General features: G+C 39.7%; 1 protein-coding gene across 1 annotated transcript; it reads left to right on the top strand.

Moving 5' to 3' along the window:
• Positions 1–2,963: 2,963 nt before the first annotated feature.
• st14a (ST14 transmembrane serine protease matriptase a) lies at positions 2,964–16,907 on the top strand. Its single transcript, XM_075472930.1, has 19 exons — positions 2,964–3,345; positions 5,210–5,369; positions 5,878–6,008; positions 6,123–6,193; positions 6,387–6,553; positions 6,669–6,704; positions 7,561–7,795; positions 8,235–8,371; positions 8,461–8,564; positions 9,275–9,387; positions 9,895–10,028; positions 10,105–10,209; positions 10,519–10,626; positions 11,074–11,190; positions 11,355–11,477; positions 11,582–11,765; positions 12,786–13,057; positions 13,304–13,440; positions 16,049–16,907. The coding sequence occupies exons 1-19, from the start codon at positions 3,304–3,306 to the stop codon at positions 16,205–16,207; spliced, it is 2,535 nt and encodes an 844-aa protein (XP_075329045.1). The 5' UTR covers positions 2,964–3,303; the 3' UTR covers positions 16,208–16,907.
• Positions 16,908–18,251: the final 1,344 nt, after the last annotated feature.

Below are 18,251 nucleotides of genomic sequence, written 5' to 3' on the forward strand. Positions count from 1 at the left end.
AAAGTCAGGCTGCTTGGAGGAAAAATAGAAAGAAATTTGGGCTTCTGAATTTTGCATGATATTGTACAGAACCTCGGGAAAATCAGTACCTCTCACGATCTTTCATTGCCTGATTTTGACATAAAATCTTAAAATATAGTTCAATATGACAGGAGACTTCAGCAGTGGAAGAAGTATTCACATCCAAAAATTAACGTATCATTGTGATACTGCAAGTAAAGTCCTGCTTCAAAAAGTAGTAATGTCAGAAAATATACTTCAAGTCTCTACAGTTAAAGCGATACTCCGGAGTAGATTCAACCTGGGGTCATTTGAACCGTGATATCCAGCCAAGTAGCCCACCCGCAGTTTTTTAGATGTTGGCTGAACATCAGCTGAGTTACTGAGTTATCCCAAATAGCTTCGTACAAGGGTTAATGGATCCTGGTCCGTATCTCCAAAATTACCACACTAAAATCACATGCCATGACACCAAACTTCTACAGTAGTACAAATATGGTTTGTACTCACAAAACGATGCATTTGGAAGTTTGAAAATAGTCCAGGAGTTTATTATTATCAACACAAGCCTGATAGCTTTTCTGCTGCTAAAGCTGCGTCGACGTCACTTCTGGGAGCTGGGAGCTTCAAAATAAGATGAGGGTTGATCTACTACTGTAGACAACAAAGCAAGGCTGCTCAATTTCTCCATTGATAAAATAATTTCACAACTCTACAACATAAAAATTCATTAAAAAAAAAACATGTAGAATATAGCATATCCTTTGTTGTCTACAGTAGTAGATCAACCCTCATCTTACTTTGAAGCTCCCATCTCCCAGAAATGACGTCGCCGCAGCTTTAGCAGCAGAAAAGCTATCAGGCTTGTGTTGATAATAATAAACTCCTGGACTATTTTCAAACTTACAAATGCATCGTTTTGTGAGTACAGACCATATTTGTACTACTGTAGAAGTTTGGTGTCATGGCATGTGATTTTAGTGTGGTAATTTTGGAGATACTGCCAGGTTCCATTAACCCTTGTACGAAGCTATTCGGGATAACTCAGTAACTCAGCTGATGTTCAGCCAATATCGAAAAAACTGCGGGTGGGGTACTTGGCTGGATGTCACGGTTCAAATGACCCTAGGGTGAATCTACTCCGAAGTATCGCTTTAAAGTACTTGTAGCTCTCGTCACAACGCAAACACGGATCGTGGTTCTTACTGGCATTTATTCTCCAATTCACGCCGTGAGAACTGCCGGTACAAACATACATATATGGTTCGCAACAAAGAAACAATGTCACGAATTATAAACATAAACAAAATGCTTCATTTACACACAAAAAATACCTCATTAGCCGCTTGCTGTGAGAGAGGTTCTTGATGTCTTCAGCCACGCTTAACAGTAAGGCTGTGTTCGAAACCGCCTACTACATACTACATACTTGAAAACGGCATACCGGTACTCATCGATCAGACAGTATGCAGAACGTTTACACACAGTGCACTCCACTCCTGCCCGAGCCGAAATTAGCCAGCCTGAAAAGCTGATTTCGCTTAAGCTATAAACTCTGTAAATATATAACTTTAGCAACATTTGAAACATTTTCAGGCGAGAAAGTAGTTATTTAGACCCCCAAGGTGTTGAAAATCTGACAAAATACCAGCTATTTACAATTTTGTTCCCACAAATTCGGCGCTACTAAAGCTAGCCGCAGTGAGCAACGCACTTCCGGTTATGCCGTTTTGACTGCTCTCGTCCCGTTAACGGAATTTGACCGTTCAAATGGCGATGGGCAACGTCACGTTGCGTTGCATCTTGGGTAGTTTGAGTGTGACAAGTAACCTCATGTTATAGAATATAATATCATATTATAGAATCTGTGTGAATACTCAACATTTCGGCGAATCTAGTATGCATCTAGTGTACATCCGGGAACTTAAAAAAGTAGGACTAGTAGGAGAAGTAGGCGGTTTCGAACACAGCCTAAGTTTCAAATTAAATCTGCCGCGGCAACACACAGGTAATAAACATTGGTTCCGGGCCAAAACACCACTGCACCGATAAACAAAATTAAATACGTCATGAAATTAAACCATTTTATAACACACATATGAATTTACTTAAATAACACAATCTAAATTATTCAACAAGATGAAATCGTGAAATATTATTTTTAACATAAATTCAACAGCACTTACAGTACTCACTATAAAAAGATGTCACCGTTGACTGTTGTAAGGTTATTGATTATATACATTATAATTACACGAGTATTAATGACAAATGATGATTTTTAGGTAAAATGTATTTATCCGGGGGCAACAAACCCTAACTGTAGTTCTGTGTTAATCAGCGGATTGTTTTCTCCATTAATCAAACAGAAATCCTGTCAGAAGTGCTCTGAAGGAATATGAAAAGGTAAACGTCACCAGTTTTCTGTGCATCCCACTGATTAATCATCTGTTCATCTCTGTGATGGCATGAGTTTAACATATACAGGGTTTCTCTAAACCTTTCAGAGGAAGACCGTTTTTTCTTAAAGTGAAACTGATGCCTCACAGTGGAATATGGAGAAACAAAATGGAGGTGAGACATGAATGAGTCATCATCGTTTCAGATTCAGCGGGTTATGATCACCTGACTGATACTGAATATGAGCTGCGTAAGACCGTCACCGCATCCCTTACTGACTGAGTAAAAACCTTTTTTGTGTTTTTTAAAACTTTGTCCGCTGAAATGCAGAGGATCAGTAGATGATGCCGCCTTGTCTTTAATGGAAAAGTTTACCTGAACTGTCTGAATATTTATCCTACAAAGAGTTGCATTACATAGAAGGTTCAATTCTCCTGATGGTTGCATTACAGTCGAGTTAATTGCTCTGTGCGTTTTGTTTTGCTTGGTTTAGTTCACCTTTGTTCTCACCTGGCAGGTAAACAGGAAGTGGCTGCAGGTGTATATGGGGTGGAGACACGCCCGCAGAAACTGCGGGTCCCGGAAGAAAGTCTCCTCCTTCGTGCTGCTAGGATAGATACTCACCAACACTTCGACTGGAGTCTGGTTTTGTAAAGTACAGTATCAGACGCTTCGCTTCGTTTTCAAGCCGTTTTTTATTCGGACTTTTGCTCTCAGGTTAACTGAAAGAACCAGGACTCATCTGCTGGCTGCCAGGCCTGCAGGTTCACCTCTGAAAAACAAAATCATCCCGAGAACAGGAGCGGCGTGCAGAAGGGGGGTAGCTCTGCTCTTTGGAGGTTTTTTTATTATTATTATTATTATTATCGTCTTTTTATCGGCCTGCTCCAGGTCTGATCTTTAATGGACCACATGGACAGTGGACTGAGATACACCCCAAAAGTGGTGAGTGGCGACAGGTGGCGGTACTACTTCCTCTTCCTCCTCTTTAGGTGTTGATCGGGTGTTTAATTGGATGTTAAACCTCAGCAAAGTGGACAGACATAAAGGTCGGTTGTGTTTTCAATGTAAACACACAGAAAGCATTTGACTTGATCAGGGCTTTTCTTTCACTTTAAGACAAACGTGTGTGGAAAAGGCTTTCACAAGCCTTCAGGATCTGGACTGGGAAGAGTTTAACTTGGCTATTCGTCCTAATCATCTCTTGATTCTTGTCTCCTGAGGCTTTCGTCATTATCAATCAGATAAAGTTTCTTACCTGCATACAGTGAGATGGTTCCAGGAAACATATCTCGGATCTAGGTGCTTATATTTAGGTGAGGCAGAGAAAACATGCCCAGGCGACAGGGAGGTTGCACATTCCTCGGTCCTGTCTCGTAACCGTTTTCCAAGAATCAAGAACAATGAAAACATGATCTGCAGCTGCATTCACTGCCCGCCTCCAAACCAACCCAAACAAAAAGTGCTTTTCCAGCAGTGATTTTTCTAACAGGCAGCCAGATGCTGTTGAGCCGCCGCCTGAATTCCTCTAGGTTCCTCCACCCTGTTGTGACTTGTTTGCTTTTCTTTAGAAGAACACACAACTGAAGTTTCTCCACAGCATGACGGCACGAAGTTGAATATAAAAACTGTCCTTCGGTTTCAGAGGATTTGCCCTCTGGGGCACAGTGGATCTCTGTGGGAGTCAGCATCAGACGTTGTTATGCAACATCTCGGTGCCATTTTAATAATAGTATGATTGTGTGTTGATATTTACATTAATGCTGTCCGTGAGAATAAAAAGCAGGCTTCTTTTGAAGACCAGCAAATTTATATTTGACATTCTGAGGATAGGATTAAAATAATTCAGCTGTTTTCTCTTCTCAGAGGGATTAGCAGACCAGTTAAACCTCTGATTGTTCTTAATGAAATGGGGTGTGATGTTAGGTTTTCTGCCTCTCTCTGTGCTCACTCTGCTTCCTATTGATTTATTACAAACCTCCCCAGGCAGTGAGGTTTTTTTTTCTTTTCCATCTGCAAAATATAATTTAGAATAAAGTAGATGTCTATTGGAAGATTGGAGAGAATATCTGCTCCACTGGCTCTGAAATGAACCCTAAAAATCAGAATTCAACACACCAAATGTAAAGCCGGCTCTTTAAATATACAGGTGTGAGTCGTGCCCTGTGAGGAGACGTGCATTCTTGTCGTTCTGTACCAGATTCACAGAGATAGAAAGGGTTGACCTCGTTTTCTAAAACAGTAAGCGGTGACGTAGTTTTGTACTGTGCGTACTCCTCGGTAAACACCTTGTAACCTTAAAACTGTGAGATTCAATGTTATCACAAACATTTTATTCATGTGTTCAATAGCCTGTGAAGCTGTGGAGGGTTTTTTTAGTCTTATTATGTGCTACAGTAAACATTCAGGAACTTGTTGTCTGTCAGTATGTTTGCTCCAAGCTGGTTTGACAGGATTTTATATGGTGAAACCTTTGTACACACACACACACACACCCTCTCCCTCTATGTTTAACCTTTCAAAGGTAACTGCAGAGCTGTGACTCATGAAGTTCCTTCCTAATTCATTAACAGTACCAGAGCCTGAAACTGTCCTATCTTTTTTTGTTTCTTATCTTAAAGTGTTTTTTCATATTCCAGAACAATGTCGCACATTTCCTGACGTTTGTGTACTAAAACAGCTGCTTTTATTCTCTCTTTGAACCAAATCAGCTGTCAGTAAGGAAGACTGACCTTTAAAGCTAAATGTCTTCAACGTATGCGTAAACGTATTGATCTTTCTTTCATGAATTTAACCGCCTGTCTTCCAGGACAAACAGTGGGAATCCTCTGTGCAGTTCCTGCCAGCATCCGATAACAAAAAGTTTGAGAAGAAAAAGGGTCCGGGGAAGGCTGGCGCTGTGGTCGGCGTGGTGATATTTGCTGCTGTTATTGCCCTTATGACCGGACTGCTGGTCTGGCATTTCCACTGTAAGCAGCTACTCCTTTAATAAGTGAATGTTTGTGCTTTAGTTGGACAATAAGGAAAAAAGCTTATTGCTAATGCTGAAGTGACGTAATCAGTGACAAACGTAGATATGCAACCAGAAATATGTCCCCACATTATTTTATCAACCTGCTTTCACCTTTCATATGCAAGTTGACTGGCTTTTGTTTACAAAATAGAAATATATATTTTTTAAAACACCTGCAGACGAACCATCTCTACCAATCTGTAATCCTCCATTTGTTGGAATTTGTTGTTTGTTGTACGTTAGACTTGCATCTAAATAGTCAAAGATAAAGTAAAGGTTTGTGCAGTCATTGTAGAGACAACATTCTTTAAGAGGAACCATTGATAGTTCAGAGTTTACAACTTCGCAGCTCAAAGATGGAAGAAAAAATGGTAACCAAAAGTTAGTAACGGCAAACCTGCCACTGTGACAGTCTGAGAAAACTGAGGAGTTTATGTTCAGTCTCTGTGTCTGTTTTCTTCAAGTCCGTAAAGATGTGCGGGTCAAAAGAATGTACAGCGGCTCCATGCGGATCACCAACCAAGCGTTTGAAAACGCCTACGAGAACTCCAACTCCTCCGAGTTTCAGGCGCTGGCGAAGCAGGTGATTCAACAGGTAAGACTGCTCCTCCTGCCTGCTTTTCACAACACACTCCTTGTTATTTTAGTTTTTTTTTCTATGCAGCCGTCATTCATGTTATATCTTATATATTTCTGTAATCTCTTTCAGCTTAAAGCCATCTACACCAAAAGTCCACTGCTGGCCAAATACTATTTTGGCTCTACAGTTCAGGCTTTCAGGTACGGCAGAGAGGTTGGGAGGAACTCGGTGCCATGTCTTTGCTCCTGTTGTTGCACACAACAGGAGCTTTTTGATGCTTTTTGAAGGGCATAGTCGTTTTGTATGTCTAAACAGAAGCCAGATTTATCAGCATACATGCCTGTAAAATACATTTTGAACATGGTGACTTAGTGTTTATCCTTCTGCTCCTAGTGAAGGCAGCGTTATTGCCTACTACCTGTCTGAGTTCACAGTCCCCGTGGGCCAAGAGGCAGCTGTTGACAAAATTATGTCTTCGCTGGAAACTCTGGTAGAAAAAGAGAAACGTGCATTGAAGAGACCGTCTAACTCCCTGGTCCTTACAGACATGATGTCTTCAGGTAGACTTCATACCAGTTCTGCAGTTTTGCTTGTTGCAAAATCAGTAACCACACCTTGTGTGGTTGTTTTTCTCTTTTGTTAAGTTCTGTCTGTGTTCTTTGTTTCATTTCGCAGCGCTTGATTCCCGAATAGTGCAGTCGTCTTTCAACAGTAAGTGTTTGGTTTGCTTTTATCTTTTGAACAGAAATACCTTCAACAAATACTCTACATGCCTGGAAAACAGCAGTAACAACGAAACAATCACATGGAGCTTGTGACATGCGTCATTAGCTATAAAGCATGTTACCAGGGCCAAGAAGAGGATTCATCATTGTCAAATCAAATTTATTTATATAGCACATTTCATATACAAACAATTCAAAGTGCTTCACATAAAATAAAAGCATTTCAGCAGGGAGTGGAAGAAGCATTAAAAATACATAAAAGAATATAAAGAGAAACAAATAAAATAATTTAAATGAATTTAAAAACAAGCAACAGTCCAGATAAGTTCAAAGATAGCGTGCAGATTTCATGCATAGACACATGAGAACAGAAATGTTTTTAACCTGGATTTAAAAATGTCTCCATTTGGTGAAAGTTTAATCTCCACTGGCAGTTTGTTCCACTTGTTTGCAGCATAACAGCTAAATGCTGCTTCTCCATGTTTAGTCTGGACTCTGGACTGGACCAGCTGACCTGAGTCCTTGGATCTAAGAGCTCTGCTGGCTTTATATTCTCTGAACAGATCACAGATGGAAACCATCAGTAGGCTTTTAAAATCTATTCTGTGACTGACTGGAAGCCAGAGTAAAGATTTTAAAGTTGCTGTGATGTGTTCAGATATTATGACTAAAACCACAGCAGCTCATCTGTCTTACAAGATAAACATGTAGTCTGGTCATTTTATTAAAAACAGATATTTTCTTGACTGACTGTACAGTTGTTATCAGCAGAGTTTGCTGATAAACGTGTGATTTACAAAGCTGAATGTTCATTATTCTAAGCGCCACTGTTTCTGCCTCAGAATTTCTTAGGTTCTCAGAACACACAAGGACTAATTACATTGGGCAGATCCAGTCCCCCGGCTTCCCCGACAGCCCGTATCCGCCCAACACCTTCATCCAGTGGGAGCTGCGCGCAGACCCCGGCTACGTCATCAAGCTTGACTTTGATACCATAAATCTGGAAGAGGACTGCAAGAATGACTTTGTCAAAATCTACGACTCCCTGGTGGCCATCGAGAGCAGAGTTATGGAAGAGTGAGTTTATCCTTGAGGACAAACTGTGCTGGTTTTTCCTTGGTTTTAATCTTGTATGTGATGCCCTCTGCTGGTCAGATGCTGTGACATAAAAGGGAAATCTTAACCTAATGTTAGAGGAGTAGCACTTTAACCAAAGTCTGGAACAAACTCGGCTGAAAATGTTAGAATGTCACAGCATCCCTGAAGGAGGAACTACATGATAAAATCTTTGGTGGCATTCTTGTCGAAAGGTTAAGAGTCTCAGGAAACTTTTTTTAGCAACCACAGATGATGCAACAAACTGCTTTCCAAGAGGATAATTTAATTGTCTCTTATTTAACTCATTACTGTTAAAAGTAGCTTGTTCTATGGTATTAACTAGCAGCTGATTCTCAGATAATGTTCAGATTGAATCAGTTATTAAATGGTGGCTGCTGTAAACGTGTGTTTTCTGCAGGATGTGTGGGTATTCTTCTCCCAGTGAACCCCTGACTTTTCTGTCCTCTGGAAACGTCATGCTGGTGACGATGGTCACAAACCAACATAAGAACTACCCAGGTTTTCGAGCAAAAGTCTCACAAATTCGACGTGGAGGTAAAGTTAAGGACTGGTGAGAGATGACGTAAGCTTTTTTTTGTTTGTTTTGATGTAAATGTTTATTGTTGGTGAAATTTCTTTTACAGAAATGAGCTGCGGTGGCCAGCTGTCGGGTCAGAAAGGCAGCTTTTCGTCGCCAAACTTCCCAAACTACTATCCTCCTCAAACCACCTGTCAGTGGTCGATCCAGGTGAGACGTCGGCATTGCTGATGAGCTCAGGTTGTAATTCCCTCTCAAGTCGAAATCACGAAACCAAGTTGTTCTTTTAGTTACGGGCTTTAATCACACAAGGAGCATGATAGTGTGCCGTGAGAACTGTTAGACATACAGACAGAAAAGAAAATAAACCAAATTACTCCCACGTAAAGACATCAAAGGATAATACGACTGTTACATGATTCAACAGAAATTCGTCACTAACATCTTTACAGTCTTACAAACATAACAGTAACAAACATAAATGTACCTCATTGGCCGCTTTCCCTTGAGAGAAAATTAGAAATCTTCAGTCCTTCAATGAACTATGCACTTTATCCAGTCTTCCTTAATTATTGATGATCTTAGGCAGAGAAATCAGCAAGGTGTCTGCCTGCTAGCTTGGTCCAGAATGTTACAGGTAGCGACCCTCAAAAGTAACACCCGTCAACCCGCGGCAGCAACCTTGGTTCCCCCTTAATTAAGACTTGTTCCCCATATCAAAACAAACAATTTATATGAAATGATGCTTTTAATATTAAACTACTATTACTACAAATGTATGTATTCATGAACTCTGTATGTTTTAACCTAATATTTATTAATCTACTATTTATTTATTTATTCTGACTTCGATGACAGCTACACAGGTGCTTCACGTGCTGCAATGCCGCACAGCTTTTACCTGACTTTCTTTGTTTAAGGTCAACAATGATAAGGTGGTGAAGGTGACCTTTAAAAAGTTCCTCTTGGCTGAGCCTGGGCAGGAAACCGGCAAGAACTGCCGCAAAGACTACGTGGAAATCAACAATAAGAAGTAAGTAAAGCAAGGCAGGTTTATCTGTACAGCACAATTCAACTACAAGGCGATTCAAAGTGCTTTACAGATACATGAAAACAGTAGAAATAAAAAGCATAATTTAAATTTCAAACAAAAAAGAAAGAAATAAGAACAATAGATCAAATCAGGAGTTAAAATGTGATTAAGTTTTGTAACTCAAGCTTCAGATTTGGAGCTTTATTCAAATGCAGCTGAAAATAGGTGTGTCTTAAACACACTGAGTGTTTCAGCTGATCTGAGGCTTTCTGGGAGTTTGTTCCAGACATGTGGAGCATAGAAGCTGAATGCAGCTTCTCCATGTCTGGTTCTGACTCTGGGAACTGATAGAAGACCGGATCCAGAAGCCCTGAGGGGTCTGGAAGGTTCATACTGGGTCAGGTCACTGTAGAGAGTTTGGTGCTTTTTTAAATGTTTGAAATAAAAAGAGCGATGGGGGTCACATAAGCGAGCAGCTGCATCAGTGCTTGTGCATCTCATCCTCAGGCTGTGTGGAGAATTCTCTGAAACACTTACTGAAACCAGCAAAACCAACAAAATGAGCGTGACGTTTTACTCTGACGACTCGTACGTGGACAGAGGTTTCACTGCAGAGTTCGAGGCCATCGACGTCACAGACCGTGAGTACATCCGTGTGTCGCAGGTTGTTGGTGGCCACCGGGACAGAGTTTCTCATGTTAATGGCGTCATCCACAGCTTGTCCGAAAGAGTTCCAGTGCAATAATCAAAACTGCATCAATTCTGAGCTGAGGTGCGACGGCTGGAATGATTGTGGAGACATGAGCGATGAGATGGGATGCAGTAAGTACCGTTTACCCACGTGTTGTTCATATCCCTCTTCAGCTCTCAGTGAACGTTTCCTTCTGAATTTCACTGGTCACTATATTTCACTTTCGTCTTACTTCACTGGTCACTTTATATTTTTAAACTGTTTTTTTTAAATTGTTTTTTTAAATTATTAGATTGTTTTTAAAGGGTTTATAATTGTATAAACATTTTTATTGCTTTATTATGTCTGCTACTGGATGCTTGAATTTCCTTCGGGATCAATAAAGTATCTATCTATCTATCTATATCATAAGAACTTTCTGTGATGGTTTCCTCCTCCAGAGTGCAGTTCAAAGAGTATCAACTGTAGAAATGGATTGTGTAAGCCCAAGTTCTGGAAATGTGATGGCGTGGATGACTGCGGTGACAGCACGGATGAGATGGACTGTGGTAAGGTCCACTGACTGATTTTATTTTAGTTTTTTTTTCTTAATACGAGCAGGTTTTTCAGTCGGCTTTCTTTTTTTTTTTTTTTTTTAGAACTTTTTATTTTCCATTAACCATTTTATACAAACATATTGTGATGGAGTGACCATCACTAGGGTTGTGGGTGTGTTCTGACTGTCACGCCAATGAGCCTGGCTCTTTGGTGTAGTGGTCAGAGCCCCAGTTTAGTACCCAGAAGGCCGGGGTTCGAGTCCCGGCGGTGCAACTCTACTCCCCTTCGCTACACATATACACAATTCACTCTATGTCCCGTTTCACATTTGACATCTTATTACTATCACATTTACACAGACCCTTTTAAACACTTTAACATACCGTAAATATTCCCGACTGTCTATTCCAACAGTCTATTCAGTCGGCTTTCTAAGAGCTGTTTCTTTTGCTTTTAAGGTGGATGTAAAGCTGGAGAGATGACCTGCAAGAATAACAAATGTGTGTCTGAGAAGAAGCACTGCGATGGAAGGGACGACTGCGGGGACGGCTCCGACGAGCTCAACTGTGAAGGAAGTAAGAGCAGATTTCCCCCAGTCTACAAAAATATCTGATTCTATTCTAAGACGATTGTAACAGAACTGGTGTGTGTCTATAAATGAGAAGAAGAAGTATCTATATGGACTCAAACACAGATTTAGAAGTGGTTATTGATTGTTTTTTTCCTCCTGCCTTATTAGGCTCTGACGTGCTCTGCAGCGATACGACATACAGATGTAAAAACGATAAATGCATCAGTAAAGTGAACCCAGAGTGTGACGAGAATAAGGACTGTGAAGACGGATCTGATGAGGAGAACTGCGGTAGGTCACAAGATAAACTACATGTTGAGCTCGTCCAACCCAACGGGTTCGAACTCCATCGAGCTTCATGAAGCCCATCCTGTCATTGACTGTTTGATTTGCAGACTGTGGGATGAGGATGTTCAGAACCTCGCGTATTGTGGGCGGAGAGAATGCGGAAGAAGGAGAGTTTCCGTGGCAGGTCAGCCTCCATGTCAAAAATTTCGGCCACGTGTGTGGAGCGACCATCATCGGTCCAAAATGGCTGGTCACCGCTGCCCACTGTGTGCAAGATGACCCCAAGACGAGGTAAAGAGTCTTACTTCATCCATTTTCATGCCAGTAATGTGACAAATCAGGACTTGTAGTCAAAATATGTGATGATTCAAACAAGATTAAAGTCTTTCAGTTCAAGCTCCAAGTCAAAGCAAGTCTGAGACTTTGGGTCTCTTATCCTAAACAAGTCACAAAGCGCTTTAAACCAAACTATAACTCCACTGAAACAACAGGGTAACATCTTAAGTGTGTTGAACTTTTATATTTATTTCCTTTTGACTTAGCTTGAAGTTGTTGTGGTTGTTGATTGTTTGGAGTCGAGCATCATGAGACATGAAGTTGATTCAAGTTATTCAATTATTTGTGGCACACTTTAAAAAAACACTTCTTAATCTTTCACGTCTTTTGGAGTCAAATAAAACAAAAACTTGGGCCCAAATGAAGTCTTGGGGGTTGTAATCTAAGATAAGTTGCAGTTCTTTTTATTCTTTATTTTTCTGAACCCATCAGATTTCTCCGATTCATGTGAGTTGAGAACACAACATTTGTATTTCTCTGATGTTCTCGGAGCGCAACAATAAACTGACATTAAGGTTCTCTGCCAGTGTATTCCTGCTGAGAGTTACTTTCATCATTTTTTGATGAATATATGTTTATTCTAACTAAAAGTGCTCGTTTTCTTGTCTTGGAAGGAAAAAAAGCTGTTTTTTTTTTTTTTTTTTTATTTATAATCCCTGATGTATTTTTTTAAGTTATTTTCATCATTATAATGCTTAATCATTATAATGCATCATTATAATGAATTATAATCATTATAATGCATCATTATAATGATTATAATGCTATATTCTATTTATTTGATCAGTAACTTTTTTCATTTGGACTTTAATCACAACCTGTAACTTTAATAAGTGTTTTTAAAACTATCCGAGCAGTTTGAGTCATCACTAAAATCAGCTGTAACAATAAACTGCTACATAATGTGCCTGTTTTTTATTAGAGATAATCTAATAAAAAAACAGAATAAAGCTGTTTTGTTGTGCTCGTCTTCAGATATTCGCAGCCCGGCACTTGGGAGGCTTACCTCGGCCTTCACATCCAGCGGCAGACAGCGAGTCACGTCGTGAAGAGGAACCTGATACGGATCATTCCCCACCCAAATTACAACTCCTTCACCTTTGACAATGACATCGCCCTGATGGAGCTGGACAGTCCCGTCGCGTACTCTGACCACATCAGGCCCATCTGCCTGCCATCGTCCCAGCATGATTTTCCAGCTAGTGAGACTGTGTGGATCACAGGGTGGGGCGCCACACGAGAAGGAGGTGAGTACACGCAAATGATAGAACATGTATTTCCTCTGTTTGAATTTAAATGTGTGAAAACAGCCTGGTTTAGTTTGGATTTCATGTATTTATATGTTGACCAGCCCATACTGAAACTGTAGTGTCTGTAATCTGATTCATCCACAATAAGCTTTATATAACAGCTGCATCCCAACGTGATGACGTGGCTTTTAGAGCTAAAGATGGGTGGGATGGTGACCTCCACTGTGTGTGTTTGGGTTTCAGGAAATGCTGCAACAGCCCTCCAAAAGGCCCAGGTCCGAATCATAAACCACTCTGTGTGTAACGACTTAATGGGCGGGGCGATCACATCCCGGATGCTGTGTGCTGGAGTGCTGAGTGGAGGAGTGGATGCTTGTCAGGTATGAGCCCTTCAGTCTCTTCCTTTTGTCTTTATTTTTCTCTCAATCCATTTTATCTTTTACTCTTTTTCTCTCTTTTATATTTGGATTTTACAAAAGAAAAATTCGCAAAACAGTTTAGAAAATTATGGGAACTGTGGGTAAATACCTTTTTTGTGACTATATGTCATCATTAAAGCTGTCTAGGTAATGGAAACTCTAGAAGGTAAGACAAAGCAAGAAATAAATAAGTAAATAAAACTTTGACCCAACAGCTGCTGTGAGGAGAACAAAAGCAAAACCTCTGGAGAGCTGCGGGAAGATTTAGCTGACACACTGTTACAAACTGGGTCTGTAATGGCCTCATTTATGCACAATGATATTAAGCTTATTATTCAGTCTGCAGCCTGCCCTCTTCTAGCCTCTTGACCTACCACCTGCCACTCAACATTTCAAATATCGATTAGAATATATTAGCCAGCAGAGAAGAACTGCACTGGAAAAAATCTTACCAAGTATATTTGTCTCATTGAGTATCTCATTACACTTGATATGAGACACAACTGCCTAACAAGTACCATTTCAGCCAGATATAGGGACTTGTTTTAATACAATACATCTTGAATATCTTGTTAAGTGAAAGAGTCTTGAAAACAAATTGTTTTGAGTCATATTTCACATGAAACAAGCTTTTTTTTTTTCATTTGAAGAGGTTTTTAAACTATTTTCAAGATCACTTTTAACTCAAAAGTCCCAAATATCACATTTTATTTCAAGAAATCTTGACAAGCCGATTTTCACTAGTTCCACTGGCAGATTTTTTTTGCTTATTTCAAGCAAAAACGTCTTTTATTTGTTGTTTTTTTACTTATTTTTAGAGGGGCATTTTTTCCAGTGTGACAAACAGCCCAGAGTCACGCTAACATAAGGTAACCTCAGTCATGACAAAATCTGGTGCAGGAGCGCCATGACGGGTGGTGAATGAGCTGCGTTTGTACAACACTTTTCTGGTCTTTTATTTTTTTTTTTATTTATAAATTGTCACACACACACACACACACACACCAATGAACACATGGGCAATAAAGGACATCACAGGCAACGAAGACTCTTTGACGTGTGGACTGGACTAATGGAAAGAAACTAGCTCCCGTCTGATTGAGCTTTGCAGACAACCACTTTTCCTCCTGAGCTTCAGCCGCCTCGATTAAAAACACGCTTAGTGACACATATGAGCAAAGTGTCGGGGAAAGCACAGTCCCAAGCAAAAAGTTTAAATCACATAAAAGGCCGGTTTCCAGCTGGCAGGCCCTCGCTCTCTTTTCTTCTTTATTATAACTTTTTCCTTCTGTACATCTTTTTCTTTTCTCCGTTTCTGTCTTTTTGTTTTCTGTGGGAACGTTGCTGACTGTGCAGTTTTACACAGTTACCATGATCCAGCCTTCCATCTGGTCCTATTTTTTAACTTTAAATAATTAATCCTCATTAAGACTTCATTTATAGTGACAACATATGTGTGCCGATATCAATTAGATGTTTGTAGATGGAAAAAAAAGTGTAATGTTATACTGTAATATTAGTGTAATATTAATATAGTGTTGATTTAATTAATTACTTCAAGTATTTGATACTGTGCTGCAGAAAGATTGCCTCTGAGATGAAACTGCTCATGCTTGCATGAGTGCAGTCAATCCAAAACTAAACGTTTTCACAAGTTTAACAATAATTTCTTCATGTGGACCCCTGATTACCACATGTCCTGATACAATTAAAGACTATCTGAAATATAGTAAGAAGCGTCTTGAGTTGTCTGTGTCAAGCTGACGTTTAAACTAAGTCTCTGTTACCTAGGGTGACCATACGTCCGTATTTCCCGGGACATGTCCGTATTTCACGGGACGCCCGGGACAGGAAGTGAAATACGGACATGTCCCGGGAAATACGGACGTATGGTCACCCTACTGTTACCAAATGCAAGTTTGGGAAAAAGATCCGCACTTTCCAGACGTTTAAGCATGAAGATGGAAAATGTTCGCTTTGAGGCTGTGTGATAACCAGCAACGTTGCACAAAAAGAGGGAAGAATAGATGCAGCTAAACACCAGTAAACTCTGGATGTAAATGTCATGCTTTCAGTCAAAAGAGGGAAACTTAAAGTAGTCCTCAGTATCCACAAAAGACTAATAAAGGAAAAACAAACAGAAGCATTTGGAGTGGCCTGATAGTTATGATATAGATATTTTTTAAGGTCACTAAATAAGACATAATAATGCATTACTATTGTCAAAGTGGCTCGTTTTATTTGAGCGTTTGCCACCAGGTCAGTGAGCAAAAACTCTGCCTTTTTTTTTTTTTTAGGAATAAATTAATACTAAAATTTAAAAAATGAATACTTTTAAAATGATACTTTGACCAGTTATTTGCTCTCTATTTGATTTACAGTGTGATTGAAAACATGGTTTCTTGAAAATGTACCTTTAATAATGGAGAAAAGAAGTAGAACGGGAAGTTTGATGAAAAGGTTAAATGAGCTGCAGATAAAGAAGGAAATAATGAGAATTATTAATTATGCTCCACATAGCCTTCATACCGTGGCTTACCGTGTGTCCTTGTTTGTCTGGATGTTTCAGGGAGACTCTGGCGGCCCTCTATCCAGTCCAGGTAAAAAGGGTATGTTCCTGGCAGGAGTGGTGAGTTGGGGTGACGGCTGCGCTCGCAGAAACAAACCAGGCATCTACACGACAGTCACCAAATTCCGAGGCTGGATCAAAGAAAAGACGGGAGTGTAAAGTCCACTGTGAAGTGCTCAAACGAGCCCAAAGATAAAGTCAAAAACTAAGACTGATGACATGTTGCCACTGTACAGATTATTGCTCGAGTACAACACCACTCGGACCAATGATGCAATCGATGCCGGGTGGAGACTGCCCTGAGGGCTTCAACAGCAACTGCTACACTTTTTAGACCCACTGTGATTTTTGTGACGATGGGGTTGATGAAACAATTTTAATGTACATAACTTTATTTGTTTTTACCATATTTTGATGGAGAACTTTATATGCTACACAGGAAGTAGTTTCAAGGTGTGATTGTTACATGAGTACACAAATGAAATGTGGATTTTTACTCTCTTGCCCTCTTTAATGTGCTGATGTTTTTAGAATTTTTCACAGCTGTTTATTGTTGTCTTTTTCTGAAATATGTCAATTTACAAGCAAAAATGACTGCAAGCTCATTCCATCTTACCTCCTATGGATCGGTATCTTAAGTCCAACAGACATCCCTGACAAATAAGTTATCCGATTGTTCACTTTTTGAAGAGTTAACAACATGGATGCCATTTTATTTCCACACCTATGAACTGCCCATTTTGAGCATGAAACTGTAAAATGCTGGTAACAGGCTCCACAGTTTAGTCGAAAGTAGATGTAAATGTGTCTTGTATAGCAGATGTCTTTAAATAAAATATTTTATTAACCTTCAACATAAGCATGCATCTACATTTCTTTCACAATGAATTTGCTTTTCAGCCACTTTCCAGATTTGATGTAATTAAAACTATATTCATTATTGAATTTAAGCAACAGGATGTTCAAGATAAAAGCAGACTTTATGGAGAGACTGAGCACGATCTGCTTCGTGTTTCAGATGCCAGAAAGTTGTGCTTGTCGTGGTCCTGACCCAGCTGATGGTTTGTGATAAATAAAAGATTTAAAAATTTAAAAAAAAAATAAAGCTTAACACCAACTGATTTCAGGAAACATACATAAAATAACACCTAATCCGAAACTTTGGCATTTTAGAAAATCAAATCAAATCAAATCAAATTTAATTATATTGCAAATTTCATGTACAAACAGTTCAAAGTGCTTCACATAAAATAAAAGCATTGCAGCAGGGAGTGTAAGAAGCATTAAAACATATAAAAGAATATAAAGAGAAACAAATAAAATAATTTAAATGAATTTAAAACAAGCAACAGTCCAGATAAATTCAAAGATATCGTGCAGATTTCATGCATAGACACATAAGAACAGAAATGTCTTTAACCTGGATTTAAAAATGTCTCCATTTGGTGAAAATTTAATCTCCACTGGCAGTTTGTTCCACTTGTTTGCAGCATAACAGCTAAATGCTGCTTCTCCATGTTTAGTCTGGACTCTGGACTGGACCAGCTGACCTGAGTCCTTGGATCTAAGAGCTCTGCTGGGTTTATATTCTCTGAACATATCACAGATGTATTTTGGGCCTGAACCGTTCTGGGATTTGTAAACCATCAGCAGGCTTTTAAAATCTATTCTGTAACTGACTGGAAGCCAGTGTAAAGATTTTAAAGCTGCTGTGATGTGTTCAGATCTCTTAGTCCGGGTTAAAACTCCAGAAGCAGCGTTCTGGATGAGCTGCAGATGTTTAATGCTCTTTTTGGGAAGTCCAGTTAAAAGAGCATTACAGTGATGGAGTCTGCTGGAGATGAATGCATGGATGAGTTTCTCCTGGTCTGTTTGGGAGAGGAAACCTTTAATTCTGTTGATGTTTCTGAGGTGGTAAAAAGCTGCCTTGGTGACAGCTTTGATGTGGCTGCTGAAAGTCAGATCTGAGTCTATCAACACTCAGAGGTTACGAACTTGGTCAGTGATTGTAAGGTCCCGAGTCTCAAGATATTTACCAACGCTGACCCTCTTCTCTTTGCTACCAAACAGAATGATCTCAGTTTTGTCTTCATTTAATTGTAGAAAATTCTCTCTCATCCAGGTGTTTACTTCCTCCAGACACTGACACAGTACGTCTGCTGGGCTGCAGTCGTCCGGTGACAGAGACACATAAAGTTGTGTA

Source organism: Odontesthes bonariensis, chromosome 9 (genome assembly GCF_027942865.1).
Source record: "Odontesthes bonariensis isolate fOdoBon6 chromosome 9, fOdoBon6.hap1, whole genome shotgun sequence".
NCBI lineage: Eukaryota > Metazoa > Chordata > Actinopteri > Atheriniformes > Atherinopsidae > Odontesthes > Odontesthes bonariensis.